General features: G+C 40.1%; 1 protein-coding gene across 3 annotated transcripts; it reads left to right on the top strand.

Annotated features, from left to right (window-relative positions):
* Positions 1-24,037, top strand: LOC125324882 (ADP-ribosylation factor-like protein 8B). Of its 3 annotated transcripts, XM_048301362.1 has the most exons (8): positions 420-482; positions 4,788-4,868; positions 14,351-14,410; positions 14,492-14,565; positions 14,956-15,049; positions 17,484-17,551; positions 20,864-20,934; positions 23,646-24,037. In XM_048301362.1, the coding sequence occupies exons 1-8, from the start codon at positions 468-470 to the stop codon at positions 23,693-23,695; spliced, it is 513 nt and encodes a 170-aa protein (XP_048157319.1). In that variant the 5' UTR covers positions 420-467; the 3' UTR covers positions 23,696-24,037. The 3 variants fall into 3 exon arrangements, with proteins under 3 accessions (XP_048157320.1, XP_048157318.1, XP_048157319.1); XM_048301361.1 differs by lacking the exons at positions 420-482; positions 14,351-14,410 and adding an exon at positions 9-264; XM_048301363.1 differs by lacking the exons at positions 420-482; positions 14,351-14,410; positions 20,864-20,934 and adding an exon at positions 1-264.
* Positions 24,038-24,576: the final 539 nt, after the last annotated feature.

Raw genomic sequence — 24,576 nt, forward strand, 5'->3', positions numbered from 1 at the left:
CCCAGCCCGGCCCGGCCCGGCCCGGCCCGAGACCCGCCACCGCCTCGTCTCGCCTCGCCTCCCCCAAGCGCTCCCATGCCCAGCAGCGAAGCGGTGCCGCTGGGGCTGGGCGCCTGCCGCAGGTCGGGGGCGCTGGGCGGGATGCTGTCGCTGGTGGCGCGGCTGCTGGAGTGGCTGCGCTCGCTGTTCTGGAAGGAGGAGATGGAGCTCACGCTGGTGGGGCTGCAGTACTCGGGCAAGACCACGCTGCTCACCGTACTGGCGGTACGCGGCCCCCGGCCCGGGACAGGGCGGTGCGGGGCCCACCGGCGGGGCAGGGCCGCGGGGTGGGGCGGGCGCGGCCGCCCGGCGGGGCTGGAGGGGCCGCCCGCCCGCCCGGGGCCGCCGCCCTGCGGCCTTTCCCCTGGCAACAAGTGCGGGCTTTGCTGCTGCGGCGATGCCACCGCCTGCCGTGAGGTCCCGCGGCGATGCGGTGGGATGTGGTGAGACGCGGTGGGAGGGAGGGAGGAAGGGGCGGCGGGCGGGAGAGAGCTTGAGGCAGCTCTTGCATCGTTTGCCGCCTCGACAATTTCACAGCAGCAGGCTCAGGTGTGTGTGAAAGTGTTTTCAGAGGGAGGAACAAGATGTCTCCTGGGTGTAGCTGCAAAGTGTGCCCATCTTGGAGCAGGTTCATGGGCATGGGGTGTTGCCGTGATTCAGGTTTGCTTTTCATGTCCTGTGTATCCCACAATAATATATTGTGCATCCCCCAAGGCCACAAATTGCCCGTTAATGAATTCTCTCCTCCTATCAGTTGCATCAATACTAATGCCTCCCACAATTCCTCCACAGCTCTTTCCCAGCATTCAAGTCTGATTCCAACATTCCGTTCCCCCTCTGGTGATGGTCTTGCAGCCTCTCTAATGCTGACGCCTGCCATGACATTTTCTCTTTTGTCACCATGCTGAAATACATTCCTCATCTTTGTTTGCTGCGCCCTCCAAAATGCATTTGGGTCCATCCCAAAGATTTGCTTTCCATCAGAGGATGGAAATATATATATACATTACATTTGCTTACTACTAATAATGAAGCTTAGTGCATATACTTTTCTGCATGGTGGCACTTCTTGTGAGGTGTATCTCAAGCTTCAGCTGCTATGAGATGGAAATTTCTAGATGTTCTTCAGTCCTTATCATGAAAAGCTAGTGGATCATGAATCAAAACCAGACTGGGAGGTATGTGGGCTGAAGTCAAAGAAATTGAGACAAGACATGAGTGTATGATATTTGTTACTTGCTTTTGTATATGATCATGGGTTAAGGGGAAAATAGGAGATTTTTAGTGTGAATGAAGAAGTGGAGAGAGCAGGAGAAAAAGGTGAAAGTGAGTGGCTAGTGAAAGTATGTTTTGGGTGACATCAGCAATCAGTAGAATATACCTGTAGCTGGTATTTTAGTTGGTTTGTTAGGCACTCAGTTGGTCTTGGTAAGACAGGCCTTGGTGCTTTTTATGCCCATTGGAAGTGTTCATTTCCCAAGGGCAGGCCTTGCCAAGGAATGGGGAAAAGGCACGACAGATTACATTGCTTCCTGGATTGTTTTCACGAACAGGGCAAAGAAGAACACAGCAGTTCAGAGACCTCAGTACTGTGTGGTGTCAGACTACGTGTGTGTAACTGTTTGTCCACTCCCTTGTACTGTACCACCAGTGGAATGGCATCATAGGCGTTTGTGGTGTTAATATCTTGAACACCAGAGCACTCCTGTTACTGCAGGTCTGATTTTCCCTGCAAATGCTATTTCTTAAGAGTATTCTGCAAGGCATTCATGTTTTGTGACTTAGGGAGGGTCACACATTGCAGGTTTTGTAGCTTTTGGATCTTCCAGTCTGGAGATGACATGCCATGATAATCACCAAAGGAAAGTGGCTGGAGAATTTTGAAAAAAAATTAGGATAAGGCAATGAATAATAGTTTGCTCTTGAATACTGTTGATATGGGGAGGGCAAACAGATTGGGAACTCTGTGTGTTTGTGAATATGTGGCTAGAGTGTAATGATGAAAATAACTGTTGCAAAATAGTGGCTATTTAAAATGCAAGCTGCGGTGGATCAAGAAAAACCATTGGAAATTACTGTTTTTTTCACTTTGCACTAGCACTCAGAGATCTTACCGTGCTAAGACTGAATAAACACCCTTTGAGACAGTCTCTGCTCTCAAGAATTTGAGCCATATTTAGTCCTTAGTTACCAATGGAAACCTTGGATAAAGTCACTGCGTTTTACTGTGGATGTGCATCGATGTAATGGAGTAGAATCTGGTCCGTGGCTGTTGATGCGGTAGGGGGTAGTGACAGTGTTCATTATCAGTTCAGTATTCAGAAACTTTCAGAGGACATTACAAACTTCTTAGCATCAGTTATTTTTCATTTGTGTCAGGATGAAATCTGTTTTTTACTGAAATACACAATAAACTTTTTTGAACTTCTTAAGTATTCACAAAAATAGGCAATTTGTCACGAAAACCTTCCTTAGCAAGCACAATAGTACATACTTTTACTTTATGGTGGTTAGGTGGTTACAACGCTTTAAACCAAAACACAGTAATCAGAGCTCTTGGACTAATGTGGGCAAATGATTCAACCTATTCCTTTCTTTTCTTCACTGTGTGGGAAGAGAGAAAACTGTAGACATAATAGTTTCTTTCTATCTGGTTCTGTTCAACCAGAATGGGGAATTTTTAGAGGAAAAGGCTAAAGACCAATGAAAGGGATGCTAATTGTTTACATTCTATCCCCAATACCAGAGCAGTTATGGTGGTTTGGTTTTTTTATTTATTTTATTTTTGTCTGCCAGTATAGCATATTACATATGATGTATAATTTGCTGACAAAAGTGGAATTCTGATTTTCTATATCCTCTTGAGTCAGCTGCCTGGTTTTCCAGGCATTGCTGTCCTTGAGTAATGATGCTACGTTTTCAGTGTTTATGTGTTCATATGTGTTTATATGTCAATCCTCCACAAATATATATACGACGTATTTTAACAAATTTGTAGAATCATAGAGCCATTAAGATTGGGAAAGACCTCCAAGATCATCAAGTCCAACATTTGACCGAACACCACCCTGTCAATTAAGCCATAGCACTAAGCATCACATCCAGTCGGTTCTTGAACACTTCCAGGGATGGTGACTCCACCATTTTGCTGGGCAGACCAGTACCCGATACATAAGATGGTTACTGGTTGGCTTTGTCTTACTACATTCAGTTAAAAGCTTCTGTCACTGCTGTGTACATGTATCTGTATGAAACTGCAGGTGCTTTTGTCTTCACTTTTATTTGCTACTGCTGTTGACAAGTTACTGAAGCAGGGAAGAAGAGGAAAAAAAGAGGCAAAAGATGGTGAAGATGTATAATACAGAATTTAGCAAGAAGATTCCCATAAGTAAGGTTGAACAAGGAATTGATGGAAGTTGTTTCTTGCCTGAAGGATCTAATTCCAAACTCTAAAATCTTGTGAGACAATGAGGTAACTGTCAAAAGTTATACAGCTTTTAAATCCCCACATTAAAAATTATTAACCTTAGATTGTAAATGCAAACTGGAGCCAGAGTGTATTCTCACTCCACTGCAAACAGGAAAGGGAAAAGTTTCAGAAATCGTACAGATCCCAGGAATAGCCCTGGAGGGGTGGACTGAGAGACACAGTGCTGTTCTGCTGCACCCTGAAGCTCTGATTCTCCATTTTTCAGAAGAGAGGGAACTGATGGAGCATGGCTGCATCCTGCCTTGTCCATATACCCATGTTTTCTTCCAAAAAAGCCTGCAGGGCACATGGGTTGATGAGGTGAATATGGGCAGATAGAGGCGAAGGGCAGTGACAGGTCCAGAAGGTCCTGCTTTTCTTGCTGGATGACTGGAAAACCAGGATTGCTGTGTATGTTGCAGAGGGCACCTGGGCCTCTGTGTGGACATAATTTATGTTACTAACTGCCTATCGTACCATGTCCAGGAGACGCAACAGCTTGTTAATGATACATTTTCAAAAGGGAGAATGAATGATGAGTTACCTACTTGGATCTGACTTTTGTCTTTATCCTCAAAAGATGTCTTCTGTAGCGGGTAGAAGTTTGTAAGATTCCCGTTGGCATGATGAGAAGTGTCTCTGTTGTGAAAATACTTCTCTGAACTGGGGGAGGAGGCAGCACCTTTGTGCTGGGGGTTTATGGTGCACTCAGTTAGTACCTTGTACTTTTCTGTCTTAATGGCATTCTCTTAGCTCTGCAGCAGGATTCCTCTGCTGTCACCTACACAGAAGAAACAAGTCTGCACATAGTAACCTCTACATGAGTAGTCCTTCACTGCTTTTATATTTGGAGTTAAACCATGGTAACAACAGTGAGAAACTACAGGAAAAAATGATGGTGTAGTCAGTTTTATGCTATTTTATCATACTGGGGGTAGGACTGGGTGACCTTTGAAGGTTTCTTTCAGCTCAAATCATTCTACAATTCTATATTTTGGCTGTGCTGCCAAAGAATCAGATGAAGAATTATCTGAAGTCTCGTGGTTTCTGGGGTGATCTTTGTTGCTGAAGAGAATAAAAGATCATTTCAAGGGACTGAAATGAACAGTCTTCCTTGATCTGACAATGCAGTAATTGAAGTGCTGGCCAGTGCTCTTGCTGAAAATTAATGTGGTATTTTACAGTATTGTAAAATAAATTTTTTTAGGTTGCAAATGAGAACCTTTCTTGTATGTATCAACTGTTCAATAATAAATATAATTTTGGTTTTATATTCTAGTCGGGGCAGTTCACAGAAGATATGATTCCTACAGTAGGCTTCAATATGAGAAAAATAACAAAAGGAAATGTTACCATAAAGGTAGGTGTGCATGTTTGAATTAATACAGAGTGAATAAATAATAGCGTGAAAGACAGGAAATTTCTTTTAAGATTATAGGACCCTTATCTGTTTTTTCTAGCTCCAGACTAACTTTTTTTAAAGCAAATAGTCTTATAGTAATATATGTCGTTGTTACATTGATCTGTTTGATTTCATTATATTCCATGCCAGGCAGAAGCTTTGTTGCACTTTTTTGATTTAGGAAAGTCATAAAATGTGGAATTACTGAGGTAGCTGAGTTGACTCCTGGCGGTGTACCTGTCTTTTCTCACTCTCTCCCCCCACCCCCAACTGTAAGTGAATTCTGGAGCAACTTGACTCCTAACTGTGGCATCTCAGTGGAGAATGTGGTTTAGCTCACACATTAGCTATGCTGAAATAGAACATCTAGGTTAAGTCAATTATCAGGGAGCCATCTCTTGGAGCTATAAAGACACACAGGCATCAAAATAGAGGTAAATCACTCCAGTAGCATTAAGACACTGTCTGTTGATTGATTATGAGGGGAGCCTGGTTGATTAGATCAAATTCACAACTTCTAGCTAAAATTAGGTCAAAGGAATCTAGATTTTGTCTTTAGCTTGACTTTTCCCTCCTTTTCCATAATATGTAAGTTCTTTTCTCCCCTGGTTCTATACTCTTCCTCTGGTTTGGTATGACTCCTAAACCACTGATCAAAGTCCAGAGATGCCACAGTCAATAAAATGGGTACGGCATTAACCCATAGTTCATAAATAATCCACAGGAATAGGAATATCCTTTGTTGTCCGTCTTTTGCACAGAAACAATGAGGCCATGATTTATAGAGAGAGAACATAACCGTAGCTGGAGGGAGGTACCGATGCTGCTGCAGAATTGTCAGGTGTGGAGGAAAACAAAAAAGTTGTTGATGGGTCATTAAACTTGGCAAAAATCTTTTACTAGTAAGCAGAGTCTTCAAAATAAAGTGGGATAATTCAAGAAGGAACTGACCAATAGTTTATATCAGGGTTGTCTGAGCAAATGTTGTCGCAAGATTAAGTTGTGCAGAGAGGGCGTGTGTCTGTGGAACTGTACCTTGTTTTACTCTTTGTTCTCAAGAGTAATTTGATATATAGTTGCTATAATAGAGCTTCTAAGAATAAGGAGATAATGCTAACATAATATGTTTATTAGTTTCAAAAATGATACTTGGTTTGGAAGCCAGTCTGCACAGGAAGATACCTTGACTCGTTCTCACAGTCTCTCTGTTACAACAGCATTCAGTGAAAGTAAGGGGGTATAGGGGAATATGACTCTTACGCATAGATGCTTATTTCCTTAAAAGTCTGTCAGGATCAACTGCTTGTATGTCACTATTCCTGTATCTAGGTTAAAATCTTACAGCCTAATTGCTACATACAATTTCCAGAATTGTTTTACTTTGAGAAGAATGACATCATTTGTTGATAAGTTGATGACTGAAGAATGATGAGGGGGTGCCTCTTGCTAGAATCCTTTTAAGAGCTTTTTGCAGCCCAGTAACAGGGATTCAAAGTGAAATTTTCTTTAACCTTTTTATACCAGCAAAACAGGCAACCTTTTTCATAGAAATACTCTGATATTAGACCGTCAGCTATTAAAATTCATGCATAAAGTGTTATTTTACTAAACCCGTGAAGGTCTTTAAACATGACAGGTATGATGTCTGGGCTAAGCGAAGACCCAGCATTGTGTCTGACCTTTTCCAAAGGTTTCAGGGGACACTGCAAAACAGAATCAGTTAAACTTATTATAATAAGTGTGGCTGAGAAATCATCTGGGTCAAAAAGTCATCAAGTGAAAAATTGGCATTCTAGATGTATAAGATTGATCACCTTTGGAAAACTAAGCTGCAAACTCAGCAATTAGGTAATACTAATCCTTTTTCTGTTTTTTCCTGTATTTTGGGGTAGGCCACTAGGAAGGAAGTAGCATGCTAGTGCAGTGTCGCTGCCTGGTTTCTTTACTTCAGTTCCACCTGCAGATTCCATACAATTCGAGAAGGCAGAAAGAACCGAAGCCCATGGTCTTCTTTCCTTTCCTCTGATTTTGGTGGTCATTTCCAAAAGCCAGTAGATTTATTCTCATTTTTAGTCTCTAATCTTAATATGTAAAAGTATGGTCACTGGCATGCCTGTGTGTATGAGTATTTATCTGAACCACAATAAAAGAAAAAAGTGATTTACACAAGCCAAAGTATTTTGTAGGAAAATGCCAGTTTCAGATGTTCTTGAATTGAAGCTAAACGTGTTTAGAAATGTAAGGCTGTCAGCTTTAACCGTGAATTGTCAAATTTTGGCTTATCAATATATTTAATAACCAGTCAGCTGTTATTTCCAAGAAAAGGAGGCAAAAAAGGAATGATTTTACCACACAGTATTTGAAATCGAAGCAGGAAACTTTATCTTTTGAGGTTGTGGTTGAGGTATTAAAGTACCGGATGATTTCTAGCATCAAAATATTTAATGTACTACAACTTAGGGATCTGCTAGAACTATTTTAATGAAGTTCATTACAAAACTGATGGCTGTCTTTTTCTTTCCTTACAAAGGAACTGTCTGAATTGCTTTGAGATTTTAATTCCAAACAAGTTTTGCTGTGTGCTGAGTGATCTGATTTTAATGGATTTTCCGTTTTTTGGATCTGCTTAGTATTAGCAGTCCTTTTGCTTTGGTGAGATTTACTATTCAACAAGCTAGACAGTAAATAAAATTTACTTTAACAAGTAAATAAAATTTACTTTAACAAGCCAAGTTTCAAGAACCTCAGAAGATTTGAATTATAAACTGTTATTTAAAGTGATTGGGATCTTCAGCTAACCAGCCTTTGGTTCTTGCAGTGACAGTATTAGAACAGTCTCAGTTAAAAGGAAATAGAGCACCACAGACATGTATAGGCACAGATAATGCTACAGCTTCATTTCCCTTGCTCTTCCACTTGTTTTTCTTGAAATAGCATGGCCAGGCCGATTCTGCACTTCCCAGCCATTGTGGTCTGGGGGGAGTGGAGAGCAGGTGCTCAGGCGACTGGAGCTGGCGGGGGTGGGCTGTGGTCACCCCGGCTGTCACCACTAGATGCCGGTGTCCCCCCACCACACCCAGTACAGGCCCAGCTGCGGGAGAGCAAAGCTGATCTTCTTGCTGCTTGTACTTTGCTCTAATGTGGCAGAGGGAGGACAAGGATACCAGTTCTGTGCATTCTTCTGCCAGCTTCCTTTGTTGCAGCACTCCTCCTCTGAACTGTAGTGTTCTCAGGTCTCCATGCATCCTCATAGAAGCAGAATCCTCCTGCTTTGTGATGCTTCCTCCTACTATTCAGGTTATCTTTTCTGTCATATCGTCATTTCAGATGTCATGCAGTAATACAAGCCTCTGTGTGTACTCCCTGTATAGCTCCAGCCAGTGTTTCAGCACATACTGGCTATTCTGTATGGCTTGGATCACTCTGAAAAAGCTGTGCTGTGTCTGGACTGATTTTAAGTCAAAGTGGTTATTTCTATAAAACAAAGATTTTTGCTGGATGTCCTAGAGATTTATGATAGTTGTCTATGAGGAAGAGCTGTATGGTGGATTCAAAAGGGCTGTCATCCACAGACCGAAGCCCAGTTACTAGTGCTAAATCCCAGGGATTGTTTAGTGAGTTCATTAGTGACCTGAATGGTGGCACAGGGTGCACCTTCAACAAGGGAAGAGTGGCTGGTGCTCACCTCCCCCCTCTTTATAGGTCATATTGTTAAAATCTCGCCCTTTTTTATCTCATCAGGAGTTTCTGAAATTTGCCTGTGTCTGTTCTGTAGACTGATGCTCAAAACCAATATAGAAGCTTCCCAGACATTGAGGCCAGGGCAGTACATGCTTCCAAAACCATACGTAAGATGCTTCTGATAGTCCATGCTGATTTAAGATCTCCAGCCCTGTTGAAGTGTGTATTTAGTTTGTGAACTAATCAAGCTTTTTGTCCTGCCCCTCTACCTGGTTATCCATTTTGTGCATTTGGCTCCCTCTGTCCCGTTGTAGTATTCTGAACTTGCTTGTGTTAAATTTCAGCTGTTTTATTTCAGATCATTCCTCTAGATAGTCCAGGTACTTTAGGCTTCTGATCTTTTTATCCCATCCCATCTTGCAGTTATCTGCAACTTACATAAACATGTGCTCTATTCCAGCATCCAGTTGGGACACATGGGAACCATAAATGCTGTCCCTGCTCAGCTCTGTCTTCAGCATCTTTGTGCCATTGTTAAATGCTGTGAGTCTGTCAGGATTGCTCAGACTTGAGAGGTAGAGAGCAGGGACAATACATGAGGAAGCTGTGGACTTAATCTGTCATGGGAGAACGTCCTTTTCTTGTCCTATCTGCCAATATTAGATTACCTTTTCCCAGCATACCCACCATTGCACATCCTCCTGGATTTTCTCTGCTGTTGAGCAAATACAAATTTTTGCTTTCATGGTTACATGTTCTTCAAGGACAAGCAACGTTAATAATCACTGCGGTAGTTATTGATTGGTTGATTTGAGCTATAGGGTCCTTGCCTCTGGTCTCTTTCCCCGCAGTCATCTAAATGCATGGTGTGCCTACATCTTAGAACTTCAATGTGCCTGCTTTCACCAGAAATTTTCAGATTATGATGTCTAGAGAATCATATAGTCATGGTCATGTGAAAAGAGGGTACAAAGGATTGCACATGGTCCTGCAGAATCAGGGCTTTCTGCTTTACTGAGGACACAATATTGAGGTGAGGATGGTTTAGTTCCTTGCATGTGTAATGTTGAGATCAAGAGGATTGCAGTCTTATCTCTAAAACTGGGTTCCCTGGTACACTCCTGCCTGAGAACCCAGCGTGGACGTAAGCACCATGAGGTTCTGAAAACAGACTTTGCTTTTGTGTCCTGTTTAAAATCCACCTGTTGATCCTTCTAGGATTGTACTTTGTGTCTCTGATGAAATGGCAAATATACCCTGATCACTCAGAAATACTCATTCCCATTAAAATGCCTCTGTGCTTGTTGTCAGGAGTTGAAGATACTTTGTGAACGTTTTGTGTTGCAAGTCTAAGTCCATTTCCAGTTCTTCAGTGAAAATATTATGATTAAATAATGAACATTGAAATGTGCATGTGGCTTTTTTTTGTCTGACATGATTAAAATGCCTAATGGTATGTTTAAAAGTTGGACTTTATCACCAATGAAGAGTGCAAGCAGAGTTCTTTAAAAGGCCAAGACTGATTTCAAAGAACCTAGTGTTCTGAGAAATATTGCCTGCAGAAAATGTAACCATGTGGCACATTTTTTTGACTCTTAAGAACAACTATAGAGGCACTTCCAATATAAAGGATAATAAGTAGTAAGTACTCTAGAGTAGTAAGGTATTCTAACTTCCATATTAAGTTGCATGGCTGGTAGGTACTACAAGTAAGGCTGTATAGATTTGTATCTGCAGGGGAATTTATTAAAATCCTTAAGGTTATTAGTTTTTTTTATTCTTCTGTTTATTAGACAAAGAAGATGGATATTTTTGGTTGAAGATTCCAGTCTAGAATAGGTGATTGTTTAGGATTTGTCTCTCCTGAGCTTAGCCAGGTGGTAAGTTGCCCAGCCTGAGTCAGTTGTCTGAACTTGGTGGGGAGCAGTGGGTGCAAGAAAGGTTTATCAGGTAGGCAAGGTGGATGAGATGAATGGAATAATTTCCTGCTGTTGGTGCCCTCTGAGCACTTCAGTAGCCACAGAAAAATTTTGGTCACCTGGATTAAATGCCTAAATTTTAGGTGATTGAAGTTGTTCCATGCTTTCCAGTTGCTCTCTTATCATTACGCACTGAGTTGGCTATGAATGCAATATCTGCTTGCTGTGTACGTGTGAGCTCATTGGTCACAGCATATCATTGGTCACATCTTAGGCCTGTCTGTGTACATTGAGGTGGTGGTGGATGTTACTGGTGCTGCCTTACTCTGCCCAAATACTGCTTACAATTACAATCTGCTTACAATTTTCTCACCTGTTTGTTTAGGTTAGGTTTTATGGCTGATATCTTCTGAATACTTCCAAGAAGAAATATTTGTAGTGTTGGATTAATCTTGCAGGTTAAGATGTCTGAATGTAAACAGCTGTATGTCTGCAGTGAGGCTTAAGCTCTTTTAATAATAGTCAGAGGAGCTGCAGGCAGTACTGTCAAGCCTAGAGCATAATTGTGTCATCCTAAACAAGACATTACATCTGATCAGCTGAAAGGCTGTCTAGACTTTGCTGACTACTGTGAGATTGTAGGTACTGAACCCACACATTGACATGAAGGTACAAATGGGTCATTGTACACATCTCTGTCCACAAGAAATACCCTACCCAGCATGTGTGAAAAAAGCCATGTAACAACATCTAGAAAACATTTTTCCTGCAATTTGAACGATCATCATCAAGCCTTCCCACAATATGTGCTAATTTGAAGAAACACAACTAGAGTGTTAACGAACCTTCCTGTAACTGAAAGCTTTCAAAAATCTTTGAACCTATTCACGTGCATTTTTGCTCAACTGTCATCATACAGTTCTGTGCAAAAGCAAAGGATCTGCTCCTTAAACATAGCTAATAGTTATGGTCTTAAGATGGAGCCTTAGATCTTCCTGAAGAAATTGGAAAGAGATACATCCAAAGTTTCCTGTTTTAGAAGAATTTGATAAACAGGTAAGTATATGGTAAACAGTGATTCCATCATGGTGATCTAGTTTACAGATTAAAACATTGCACTATTTAATGAGAGTGTAGACCTGCAAGCACAATAAGAATTACTACACTACAGGAGTAGATAATAGAATAAAACAGTGATGTATAAAATGCAGTACCAGCAAGATATGTGCCTTTGAGATTGAGCCGGAACAACAACTCCTTGAGATTTTAATCTTCTGTGAGGCAATGGTACTGGCTATCAAAGCAACTTTTTCTCAGTTTGGTCATTCTGTAAGCTTTTGCTGATTCTTAAAATCAGCTGGTCTTCTAGGGATAAAATTACCTTTTAAGTATTAGGAAACTTTTATTCCTGAGTGACTAATAAAAGCCATGGGAGAAATTGGAAGTCCAGTCGCTCTTTAAAAACAACCAGACAAAGTAAACTTCTTTTTATAGTTAGCTGTATGTTCAGCTGTTAAGGTGTAGTCTCCTGCCTCTCCCTGTTCATACCCAGAATATACTTTATACCTGTGTATTAAATACTGGGATACAAAAGTAGTTGATATACAAAACATGCAAGGCTCATGCAAGAAAACTTCTTTAACACTAAGATCTCTTTCTTTTCCTTCCTGAGTGCCTCTTACATTCTCACAGTTCTGTCTGTTCAGTCATGTACTGTGAAAATGGTTTGGTGCAGCAGTTTGTTTTTAGCATAAAGTAGTTAACTGTTTCACTGGCTCTTCAATATAATAAAGAGTATTAGAAAGTTACTGTTAGAAGTATTTTGATTTCAAAGGGAAAGAGGTGAGGATTTTTTTTCATTTCATACATTTTTCCATATTTCAGATAATTATAGCTTACTATATTGATGTAAACTTGGTTCCAAAGCACTGTAAAAACATCTAGTCTATCTTGTGTCCTTCATGTTGTACTTGAATGAATAGCTGTAAGCCTGATTAGGGAAACTGACTGGAAATGACTTATCTTTCCATTGTTTCAAGGTGACTTTTTCTCCTAATGAGAGCAATCTAGTTCTGCAGTGCAATTTAATACAATAAGGTATAGTATATCATCAAGCAAGGACAAAACCAGTATTTTTTTATCTTGTATTATTTATTTTGTGATTAGTCAAGGCTACATCATCTTGTAGATTTTCATGGCTATCAGCATTCCAAAAATCTAACCTGACTACTAGCCTGCCCTATCATCTTTTCTTTCCTTTATTCTCTGGTCTACCAAGAAAATAATTTAGTTTCTTTTTCGAGACACACAGATGTGCACCAGATGGCTTTGGATAGTTTCAAGGTCTTGATGAGTTATTGGAGTAATTAGTGTTGGTGTAAGTTTTGACACCTGACCATAATGTTGAACTGTGTATTCATCACGTTCAAACTTTTAAAGTATAAAGGTTTATTTTACTAAGACCTTTGATACAGTGCTTCAAATGTCATTACAGATAATACTATATACCCACTTCATGGTCAGAAATGCTTTCATTAGTAAAATTTTTGGTCTTATACGGGGATCAAAGGCACTCTACATTTAGGTGATACAATAATTTTATGTTGGAAGGAATGGTAAGATACCATTCAGGAAATGATTTTAATGGTGATTTGGTAAATATTTCTAAAATATGAATATAAGATATTGAAAATTATACAGAAATTGATATATAAATATGATTTACAGGCTATGAAATTTAAAAAATAGTGGACATTAATTGAAAAAGGCCTTGTCCTGTAGGTCTGTGAAGTCTTGCTCTTTTGTGCAAATCTCTGTTGCCACATCAGGTTTTATACATTTGGATTTATAGTGTAAATGTGAGGATAACTATTAAAAAATTTTGCTTCTGTGTATATTACTTCCAGATTTTGTTTCTTCTGTAATATATATACCTTCTAGATCTGATATACAGTATATATTGTTTTGATAGCTAAATCTGATTAAAATAAGAAATAATTACTTCTCTTTGACAGAGGAATAAATCCATTACTTTTCAGTGTTCATCACTGTTAATCTGTGCGTCACTTGTAACCCAGCTGTCTTTGGATGTAGCTGTAACAGCTACATTATCATGCAGCCCTGGCCTTCATGATGTAGATATGTTACTTGATATTTTGATCTGAGAAACAGTTTTGAAACAAGATATTTTCATCCACCAAAAATACCGAACTTTTTGCAATTAAAGCAGAGTAAGTAACTCCTGTACAGAAAAAGTGTGTTAACGTTTAAACAAATAGGAATTCCCGTGGGATTGCTGGACACTAATAGCATGTGTAAGTATTTACAGGATTGGAGCTTTTATAAAATCATAAGCAGAATTCGAGCTTTCTTTCCTTAAGAATCACTGCTTAGTCACTTCAGGCCTACCTATACTACTGTTTCCTTTCTGGTTCTGATTAGTTAATCCATGTGTCTGTTAAAGCACATTGGTTGAACAAATGGAGAGCTGTGGAGGTATTGGAGCTCCTTGGAGTGGGGAGTATCACCCCTTATGTGGATTCAGTCTGCTCTCTGACCAGCTCTCTGTTTATTTAATATCTGTCCTTATCCTGTTGAAGATCTGATACATTCTTAACTCAGGTCTCCCTAGCCACATTAAAAATTAAGCTGCATAACTGGTTCATACAATTGTCATACTCTTTTGTTTTGAGACTGTGTATTTGCAGTAATTCACCTTGTCTGTGTAAGACTTTTCTTTCAGTGAGTGGGAAAGGGTAACATTCTCCAAAAGAACATTTGGAGCTTTTAGTGTCACAGGACTGACTCACTCTGTGCTTGTCCCCCTCCATTGACTGGAAGGAGCCAGGAAGACTTTTTAAAAAACACTTTGGAATTGGAAATACAACTTGCATGCTGCATGTAAGAGTTCATTTATTCTGTTGGGTTAGTACTCTGTCGTTCAAAACCATTTTAGGGCTGGAGTGTTCTTACCTTTTCTAGGTGTGGGACATTGGAGGACAGCCAAGGTTTCGAAGCATGTGGGAGCGTTATTGCAGAGGAGTCAATGCAGTTGTGTAAGTTTTCTTTTGTATGTCCACAGAAAATGTACTTTGCAACATACATTATTATAACATTAGGTATTACATTTAATGATATATAAATAAAATAGGTATGGTTTTTTTTCTGTCCACCTCCATCACATAAGAAGACCCATTGCAATAAAAGTAGTGTGTTTTGCACATGCAGCAACCCCGACATGTAAGTAATTGCATATTCCGGGCCATTTTTTCCCCATGGGCTGTATTTAACTCTGTCTTCCTGTATCAATAAATGCAGGGCTTATACAACTCTGGATTTTTCTAATGCTGTTGTCAGTATTAACATGTTTGTCACATTTCAGGTGTTATAATGCAAATTTCTGCAAGTAATGGTCAATACCATAAATAACTGTATTCTCATTGCAGTTACATGGTGGATGCAGCAGACTTAGAAAAAGTAGAAGCTTCAAAGAATGAGCTACACAGTTTGATAGATAAGCCACAATTGCATGGAATTCCAGTAAGTGTTTTCATTATTATTCTTACCTGAATATCAACAATGTAGCCTAAATCCTCATGAGTTGGTTCCTCTGGTCTCTTCAAAATACTAGGTTATATATGATGCAGCCTTGATGCATTGAGCAGTCTTAGAAAAATTACTGTGTTTTTTTTTTCATAGTACTCAACAACTTAAAAATACTGCAGTGTGTTTGTAAATTTTCTTGTGTAAAGGTCAGAATAGATTTGGAAAAATTGTGTTTTCACATGTGGCATTATCAGACAGTGATTACTTCCAGTCAGTCCCTTGTTGGCTGGATTTCTGTCAGTGACTCAGGTACGTTTCTGGCAATATCTTAAGGCATGTGAGATCCATCTTTCTGCAGGTTGGCACACAGTAACTTCAAGTAGTGTCCTCTGCCTGCAGAGATTGTGTAGGAGCTTGGCTTTTATGTGTCCTGACGTTTTCTTGACTTAGTATTTCAAACTAAATTGTGTGGAAAAAATGCAAATACGCATCTGTTCTCCAGTTGGAAGTGTCAAAGAATAGTGTATTCAGTGGAAATTCTCATGAGGAATTACGAAGATGTAGACTAATGTTGTTTCTTTAAATGCAATCTGCCAATTTAGGAATCCATCAGGTTATCGTTGGTCTTACGTTGACGCCACCAAGCAAGAGTTCGTACCTTGATTATAAGAAGGAAAACAGTTGTACATACAAATGAGGAAGAAGTTGCTCACAACCTGATGGCTCTTCCTTGGCCCCCGTTTTTGTAAGCAGTTACTTGGACACTTGGCCACTACAAGTAATCTTAAGTTATCTGAGGATGAGTAGACAGTGTAAGGACTTCAAGAACATAGCTGAACTGTGTCAAAACACTGTCAAAGCCACAGAAGGAACTTACATTAAGATAAGCCACCACAACAGGAACTTGAGATAAGTACAGACACCACAGCAGGAAGGAGCTAATTCCAGGCGTAATGAAGCTGAAGGTTTAGTTAGCATCTGGACATCCCACTTATCCACACATTGCCACTATGGCAAACTGTGGGAAAGGAAGTAAATGTTCATACCCATGCCATCCCAAGTTATGGGAATGGCATCTACACCACATGGATACCTGGGACTTGGTGTGTATAAGTATAGAGTCAGTCTCCTTCTCTCTCTCCCTCCTCTGCTCCCACTATTCTCAAAGAAGAATTTTTCAAGTGATTCTCCATCTTTTTTCATAAGGTTTGCTATTATTGTTGTGATCTTATATTTTAAATATCTATTGAACAAGTCCTACAGAAATCTGTAGTTACGCTGTTCATGGGGAGTGACATTGCCTGTCCTTTGCACTCTCTTCACAGGCTTTTTTGCTTCTCACTTTTCCTTACTGAAATGATTGGTCTCTCGTATCTTCAGTAGTATTTAATTAAGTTCCTTGCCTTTTATATGTTATAATGTCACATTCCAAATGCCCAGCCTGACCAGCACAGTAATTTCCAAGGTGCAGTGATATATTTTTTACTTACTTTTATTTCATATGTAGTAATTAGTATTGAACTTCCTTCAATTTATTGTGCTCAGGATTTGGCACTATAGATTTTAAAGCAACCTTATTAATCTTGACTGCAAGTAATGAGTTTAATATGTTCCAGATTCATGGGATATAATGGGACAGTCTTGAGTTAGAATTGTAGCACATCTAGAAAACAATAATGCAATCCTAACTAGAAAAGCCTTCCGTTGCTTACTTTATCTTAGAATGTGCTCAACCCAATTATCTGATCTTCATTTATATTTAAAGCCTTAAATAGGAACTCTGAAGTTCCAGCATCTATTTGGTAAATTTTCTGCATTTCTTGTACTTAATTCCTAATGGCTGCCTTTTAGATTTCTACCATGGATGCTCAAAGTGGAGGGAGAGGAATTGGTCATTTGGCTGGTGTATAGGTGATACTTGATTTGGAGGCTGAGCTGTTCAGTGCGTCAGTGTTAAGAAGCAAGGGAGCAAAAAAAAGTAGAGAGAATTGTGTCTGGGTGTTTAGGACCCAGCCTCTGCTGCTGGGGCCCTACTTTTGATTAATGTCAGTCTGGTTCTCTGAATTGAATATCCTTCAGCAGCTTGAGTGCACCTGATGCATGCTTTCTTCCACATTTCTTTGCATTTAATCTGACACCATCCTGTAATGCCATCCAGAATGGAGATATTCACTTCCAGAGGAGACTTTTGATACTAATACACCCAGAAATAATTTGATCCAGTTTTCAGAGGGTATACATCCAGCATCTGGCCCTGACGAGGAGCAGGCTTTCCATGATGCTCCCACAGTCATTGGTCATTTTGAATATGTCCTCTATTGCATTCTAAATAGCTGCAAGATCCAGAATAATGCCAATTAAAAGTTAAAGACAAAAATAAACTTCCATTGCTCCTGGATTTAATATGCATATGAATGATTTCTTTCAGGTGTTAGTTCTTGGAAATAAACGAGACCTCCCAGGTGCACTGGATGAGAAGCAGTTAATTGAGAAATTGTAAGTAGCTGGCTTCGGTAAAAAGCTGAGACATTGTGAAATTTGATATGTAAGTCAAAATCATTGGTAGTCATTGGCAATAACTGTCTATAAAAGATGCTGTTTTCCATTTTCAGATATTCCACTTTGAGCTCTGCTGGCACCTGATGTAGTGATCTAGGCTGATAACTGACTGCAGTAGATTTGAACCTCTCTTGATTGTTGTTCTGGTTGTGTAAAGTTATTTCAGATAATCCTGTTTTCCCATACAACTGCTCTGGATAGTAATAGGGTCATTTTGAATTTTCACAGTACATTGCAGTGTCAGTTCAATGCTTGAATGGCATTAGAACAGAACCATTTCAAACTACTGTTGGTAAATTCAAGCAAGTCAGGTACTTTTGCCATATATCCAAAGCATAACTTAGGGATTACTGAAACTAACAAATTGATGCATAGTAAGCATAATTGTAAAGAAAATACACAATTTTGTAAAAATGATCAGTATAGCACTAATTTTGTGAAACAGGGTTCACAAGTCACATAATTTTAATTAGTAGAAAGTGAAGTTTTCGTATAGTAAGGGTGGTCCAAAGTCTGGGCTACTAAACTGGGGCTCACAGAATGGCTGAGGTTGGAAGGAACCTCAAGGTCATCTTGTCTATCCCCTGCTCAAGCAGAACCTTTTGTCCCTTGGAGCTAATTGCTCTGGACCATGTCCAGACATCTTTTGAACATCTCCAAGGATGGAAACTTTGCAGCCTTTCTGGGCAACCTTTGCCAGTGCTTGGTCACTCTCAGAGGTAAAAAATGTTTCTGTGTGTTCAGAGAGAGCTTCCTGTGTTTCAGTTCATGGCCGTTGCCTCTTGTCCCATCACTGGGCTCCATCTTCATTACAGGCTCCATTCAGATTTTTGTACATGTTAATAAGAAGTTCCCTAAGCTTTTTCTTTAGGCTAAGCAGTCTCAGCTCTTCAGCCTTTCTTAGTATGTGAGTTGCTCCAGTTCCTTAATTATTCTGGTCATCCTTTATTGGACTCTATCCCATAGATTCATATCCCTCTTGTACTGATGGTGCATAGCTGTCAGGTAGAGCCTTACTGATGCTGAGTAAAAGGGAAGGATCACCTCATTCAGCCTGCCGGCAGCACTCCTAATGCACCCCAGAATACCATTAGTATTTTTATCACACTGCTTGATCATGTTTAACCTGGTGACCCACCAAGACCCCCAGGTCGTTTTCTGCAAAGCTGCTTTTCCAGAAGTTGGCATAAGACGTGCTGGTGCCTGGGGTTGTTCCTCCCCAGGTGTAGGTCTTAGCACTTCCCCTCGTTGAGCTGCAGGAGGTCCCTGTCAGCCCTTTTCTCCAGCTTGTGGAGGTCCCTCTGGGTGGCAGCACAACCCTTTGGTGTATCAGCCACTCTTCCCAGTTTTCTGTCATCAGCAAATTTCTGCTTTGCCCCATCATTTGCGACAAATGAAGATGCAGAACAGGATTGGACCCAGTACTGGTTCCTGGTGTACACTGGTAGTCACTGGGCTCCAGCTTGCCTTCGTGCCACCGATCACCTGCTGTTCAACCACTCTTCAGTCCATTTCACCATCTTGCATCCAACCCATACTTCCTCAGCTTCCTCAGTCTATGGGGATATTATGGAAGACACTGTCAAAGCCTTACTCAAGTCAAGGTGCACAATATCTGTTGCTCTCCCGTCATCCACCAAACTGTAGATTTCATTGTAGAAGGTTATTGAGTTGGTCAAGCATGATTTCACTTTTGTGAATCCATGCTGACTACTCCTGATCACCTTCTTGTCTGTCACATGCCTGGGAATAGTTTCCAGGATTAGTTGCATCATCACCTTCCCAGGAATCAAGGTGAGTCTGACTGTCCTGTACTTCCCTGGGTCTTCCTTCCTGCTTTTTCTGAAGAGTGATGTTTGCCTTCCTCTACTCTTAGGCACATTTCCCAGTCGACATGGTTGTTCAAAGGGTATTGAGTGGCCTCACAATGACATCAGCCAGTTCCTTTATCACTTGTGGGTGCATCCCACCAGGGCTGATGGACTTCTATATGTCAGGTTTGTGTATTTATTCCTGATCTGGTCCTCTTCCATTAAGGGTACAACTTCTTTGCTCTTAACTTTTGATCTCTGGGGCCTGGGGTTTCTGAAGGCTCTTCTTGCTAGCAAAGGCAGCATATTCATGTCCTGTGTAACCAGGTCCCCTGTCTCATTGAGCAGTGGGCCCACATTTTCTCCTGTCTTCCATTTGTCACTTTCTAGTTTCCTTTGACATCCCTCATGGGATCCAACTTCAGCTGGGCTTTGGCTGACCTGCTAGTGTCTCTGCATTCGTGGACAATGTTTTTTTATTCTTCCCTGGTTACCTGTCTCTGCTTTGACCTTCTGTATGCTTCCTTTTTATTACTGGGTTTTGCCAAGAGCTTGTTGTTCATCCACTTAATGCCTTTTTGTTTTTTTGCCAGGCTTGTTAGGATAGGTTACTCTTAAGTTTGGAGATGAACTTTGAGTATTAACCAGCTTTCTTAAGCCCTTCTTTGCTACAAGGCCTTATTACATGGGACTTTTCCAAGCAGATCCCTGAAGAGGCCAGGTCTGCTCCCTGAAGTCCAGGCAGGTCCCTATTTAGTTCTCTTCTTTACTAGAGTCTCTCGTGTGGTCTCCAGACTTCTCAGTGCCTTCACTCTTCACCTGCTTCCGGAAAATGTTTTGTGCATGTCTGTGTCACTTGTGTGAGGATAAATAAATGAAAAAATGACAAAGTGCTCAGAAACTCTGAGGGGGGTAGGAGAATTCCCAAAAAGAAGTTGATTAAGAATCAGTTTCTTCCTAAATGTAGAAGCATCCTTTCAGTAGGAGTCAGGTCTGATATATTAATATGATATAGTAAACATCCTGAAGATAAATGGTGCAATCGTTTGAGTATTATTATTTTGTTAAGATTTACTGGAGATAAAAACTTGGAATTCTAAGTGAAAAGAATAAAAGGTGAATGATAAGACATGGGTAATACTTGGTTGCGACCCCAAAATGTTATTTTTAGCTTATGGATTTCTGTGGTTTTATTTCTCACTATTACACTGATCTAATGAGAAATTCAAATTTTTGTGAAATGACTTTATAACCTTTTAATCCTTATAGTTTAAGAAATGTGTGGTTTTCTGTGTGCAGTGGCATATTTTAAGAATTTAACATCTGAGACTAGAATTGAACCCACTGAGTAAAAAGCAGAAAACATATAATTTAATGGAAATTCCTGATTTCAGTGTTTGTGGAGTTATAACAGTACTTATCGTTTTTGTTTCTGTAGAAACCTTTCAGCTATTCAAGACAGAGAAATCTGTTGCTATTCTATTTCCTGTAAAGAGAAGGATAACATAGGTAAGCTGCTTCTGGTGTCATCAGTGTATGCTTTGTACTTTGGATCAGATCAGGTTTGAACATGTACCTCCACTATTATTGAAAATCTCAATTTACATCAAAGGTATTTTGCAAATATTGTATGTGGCTGTATTTGTTTCAACATAGAATTATATGTAATTTAAAAATAACTTGTAGAAATATTTAGTTCCATGAGAAGTTAATTTGACAGGGACCTTGGAAAAGCATATTTAAAGCCTGGAGTAATTGAATCCTTTACAAGAAACCTGTGTTACTTTTGAAAAAACAGTAGCTGCTTTATGAAGGCCTTCCAATTATTAGGTGATCCTAAAAAATTTTGGTGATTTACTCTATACATGATTTTATTTGGTAAGCAGGTTTTACGTGCATGTGGCTGTTCCTCGAACTGAGGGACTGGTGCTTTTTTCCAACTGGAAATGCAACGAGTGTATCCTGTAGTCAGTGAAGACCTGTCCCCCCCATGAACTTGTCCCATCTGCCTTTGCTTTTTGCCTTTTCCTCTCTTTTCTATCTTCTACTTTCCTGTCCCTTTCCTCTGTTATGTTCTCCCATTCCCTTCCCTCCACAAGGCAAGAGGAAGGGATGAAGCACAGGCTGAGCCAGCAGCAGTTGCCTGGGGGCATGCTACCTCTGTGCCACCCTTCTCTGCATGCTGCTAAAACAAGTGCTGGATAGAGGGATACAGCCTGGCTAGATATTTATAGCTGCTGCATGAGGAAGCCAGACTTGGTAGAAGAGCTGGGCAGCTCTGTAGGGCTCAGCTGAGTGAGGAACTGTGAGAGTGGGAATGGGAAGAAAGCCAGTGTCTCTCAGCAGCAGGGGAAATTTCCATCCTGCACAGAGGGGGACCAGGTAGTGGAGATGGTGACGAGACCAACATGGCACCTGGACTTCAGTGAGCTGGGGGAGATTTCAGCTGTGTGCACAGATGTCAGGCAGTGAGGGCTTCACCTGGAAGTGGTGTACATGTGGGTATGTTAATTTGAAGGAAACCAGACCCAGGTTTGCTGCAGTTTGGGGTGCAACTGTTACCTCTGAGTGAGGGAAATGCACAGAAGGTTCTGTTACACTGGGGAAGATCAGACTTCAGGAGATAAGGACTCTGGAAGACAACACAGGGTAATCTCAGTAGTTGAAGGGCAGTGAATGTGATCAAGGTTTTTGAAACACTGTGCTTGATCCTCGTCAAATTGGCAAGGCTGCAGTGAAGATTCTCAAAAGTGGGATTATGACTGGAAGCTAGTAAAACCAACTTAAATTCTGAAGGAATCCTGGAGAAAACAGATTCTGATCCTGGTCCATTTATATGGATGTCGTAGAGGAGAAAAGCATGCAACAAAAAGCATGCTAAAATTTGCATGAAAGAAGGATCATTGATGCAGGGCAGTATAGATCACTTACTTGTGGAAGTTCTGGGAGTAGTGATGAAAAAGACTCAAATCCTAACTGAGACTTGGTCAAGTGTCTTCCAGTGTAATATTGTGTCTAGAAAGACTAGCCAGATTCTTGAATATTTGCCAAAACCAAGATAAAAAATAGGAGCACACTGCATATACCATGTGCGTTTGGGACTGTGTGGGTATTGTTGGCGCACCGTGTGTCATATTTTGAGGAAGACCTTGAGAAAAGAGGTTGGGTGAGAAGCTAGGGAGACCAAAGGGCTGGAAAGTAGCATTTATAATGAAAGACTGTTATGCAAATATATTTAGCTTATTAAATTGATGAAACTACTAGTCTATTAAAGAGAAGACTGGGAGCTGTCTTCTTTCTCTGCATTTTTGATTGATGTCAATGCAGTTGAATGAGATGATACTGGTTTTTCAGTGCAAGCTGCAGCCTAGCTAACTGGTCTCATTAGGAGGTATAGGTCTAAGGCTGCCAGTTACTGTGTCCTGAGAGACTGTAGAAGATTATTACATAGTTATTAGCTTTTCTATAAGTGCTGTGGGTTGCTTTTGTCTGCAGTCTCAGTGCCTAAGCTGGTCTGCAAGGATATTCATGGAGTGCTGTCTTGAACTTATGACAGATATGGCAACAAATTTCAATTTGAGGGCTAGAGCTGCTGCTGCCCCCTGACATCCTTCCTGCCTTCCTGACAGATGTTACTGCCTTGAGGCAAAAACATCTAATCTGCTCATGAATCAGTTTGTGAACTGCTGCAGTTTTCAGCTCAGTGCATTAGATTGCATCAGGAGGGGTGCCAATTTCAGCTATCAGATTTTAGTCCAGTGTTGCATGTCTTTCAGAGACCTTGGACTCCTACAACCTACCTAAATGGCTTCTTAATGTATTGTCAGGTGTTTGCCCTTCTCATTCCTTCTGTTTGTGTATTTGGCTTTGTTCTCACACAGCATTTCATTCTAGTCTGGATTTTACAGTTCATTTTATGGTCATCCTAAATCTTTGCTTTTTCAACAGCTCCTTATCTATGGCTTAAAGAACTTGATGTCAGTCATCGTATTTCAAGAATACAAAATGCACATGATTTAATAACATACAAAAAACTAGAAAAGGGCCACCTGGAGGTTTAGATTCTGAACTTTAATTATGTGTGAATGAGAACCTGTGATTTCTGGGTTTTGTTTGGTCGGGGTTTTTGTATTTGTATTAACCTGCTGGTGTTCTGTTGTGCTTCTACAGTCTGCAAACAGACTGTTGAGTTTCTCATTTTGTTTCATCTATCCTGGCAGACATAACATTACAATGGCTTATTCAGCACTCCAAATCAAGAAACTGTTGAAGAAAAGTTTTGCTGAAGATAACTCTTCCCCAGTCACTTTGACTCCTATCAGCTATACACACTGAAAAGATAAGGAATGCAACTGTGTACTACCAGGACTCACTGTGGTCATATTTGTTAACAGAAGTAAATCTGAGTTGTAACTTGTCTGTCTATTTTGATTCTTTATTTTTTGAATCCAGATATTTGTCTGCCTAGGTGAAATTCCTGAACGCCTTAATACATGACTGGAAGAAACCGATTTTTTGAGCTGAAATGTTTTAAGTTTATGCATGCCAATTGTCAAATACATAGTAATTTTTTTCTAATTTGAAACTGAATAAACTGTGCAGTGGAAACAAATGACTGGTTTTTTTGAGTGTAGCATATAATTATTCATACAGAATGTTTTCCCTGTGAACACATGTAGTTAAATACTAATAATCAATTAAAACTATAATTAAGAGCTGCTTATTTGAACAAAATGCTGATACTCAGAACACTTTCAAATACTCTGGAGAGAAGTTATTTACGAAGTTATGTATCTGTAGTTACTTAGTTTTTCCAGTCACTAATGTGAATTATTCATATGAATATTCTTTTGGAATTGAAAAATAAATTCTAGACAATCCCATCCTTCTTTATTGGGAGAGGAAAGAGTCTGGAATTGCAGTGGGTATTTTTCTTAAACAGAGTGTGAAATAGAGAGCAGGTGAGATCACGTGCAATCCTCTTTGACGTTATTAACCCCAAATTCATGGATTTCCTAAGCATTTTTACTGTAAATGAAATGGTTTTCATGGTGTTTCTGGACTACTCTCTCCATTCCTGAAACTTCAGAATTTTCAAGTATGCAACATAAAATGGCTGGGCTTGGAAGTAGGATTAGTCCTTTTGAAAGA

The sequence above is a fragment of the Corvus hawaiiensis genome, chromosome 4, assembly GCF_020740725.1.
Source record: "Corvus hawaiiensis isolate bCorHaw1 chromosome 4, bCorHaw1.pri.cur, whole genome shotgun sequence".
NCBI classification, from domain to species: domain Eukaryota; kingdom Metazoa; phylum Chordata; class Aves; order Passeriformes; family Corvidae; genus Corvus; species Corvus hawaiiensis.

Coding starts and splice junctions, on each gene's coding strand:
- LOC125324882 (XM_048301361.1), top strand. CDS start 76: ATGCCCAGCAGCGAAGCGGTGCCGCTGGGGCTGGGCGCCTGCCGCAGG. Junction 265..4,787: donor CGCTGCTCACCGTACTGGCG/GTACGCGGCCCC, acceptor TTTATATTCTAG/TCGGGGCAGTTCACAGAAGA. Junction 15,050..17,483: donor CACAATTGCATGGAATTCCA/GTAAGTGTTTTC, acceptor GATTTCTTTCAG/GTGTTAGTTCTTGGAAATAA.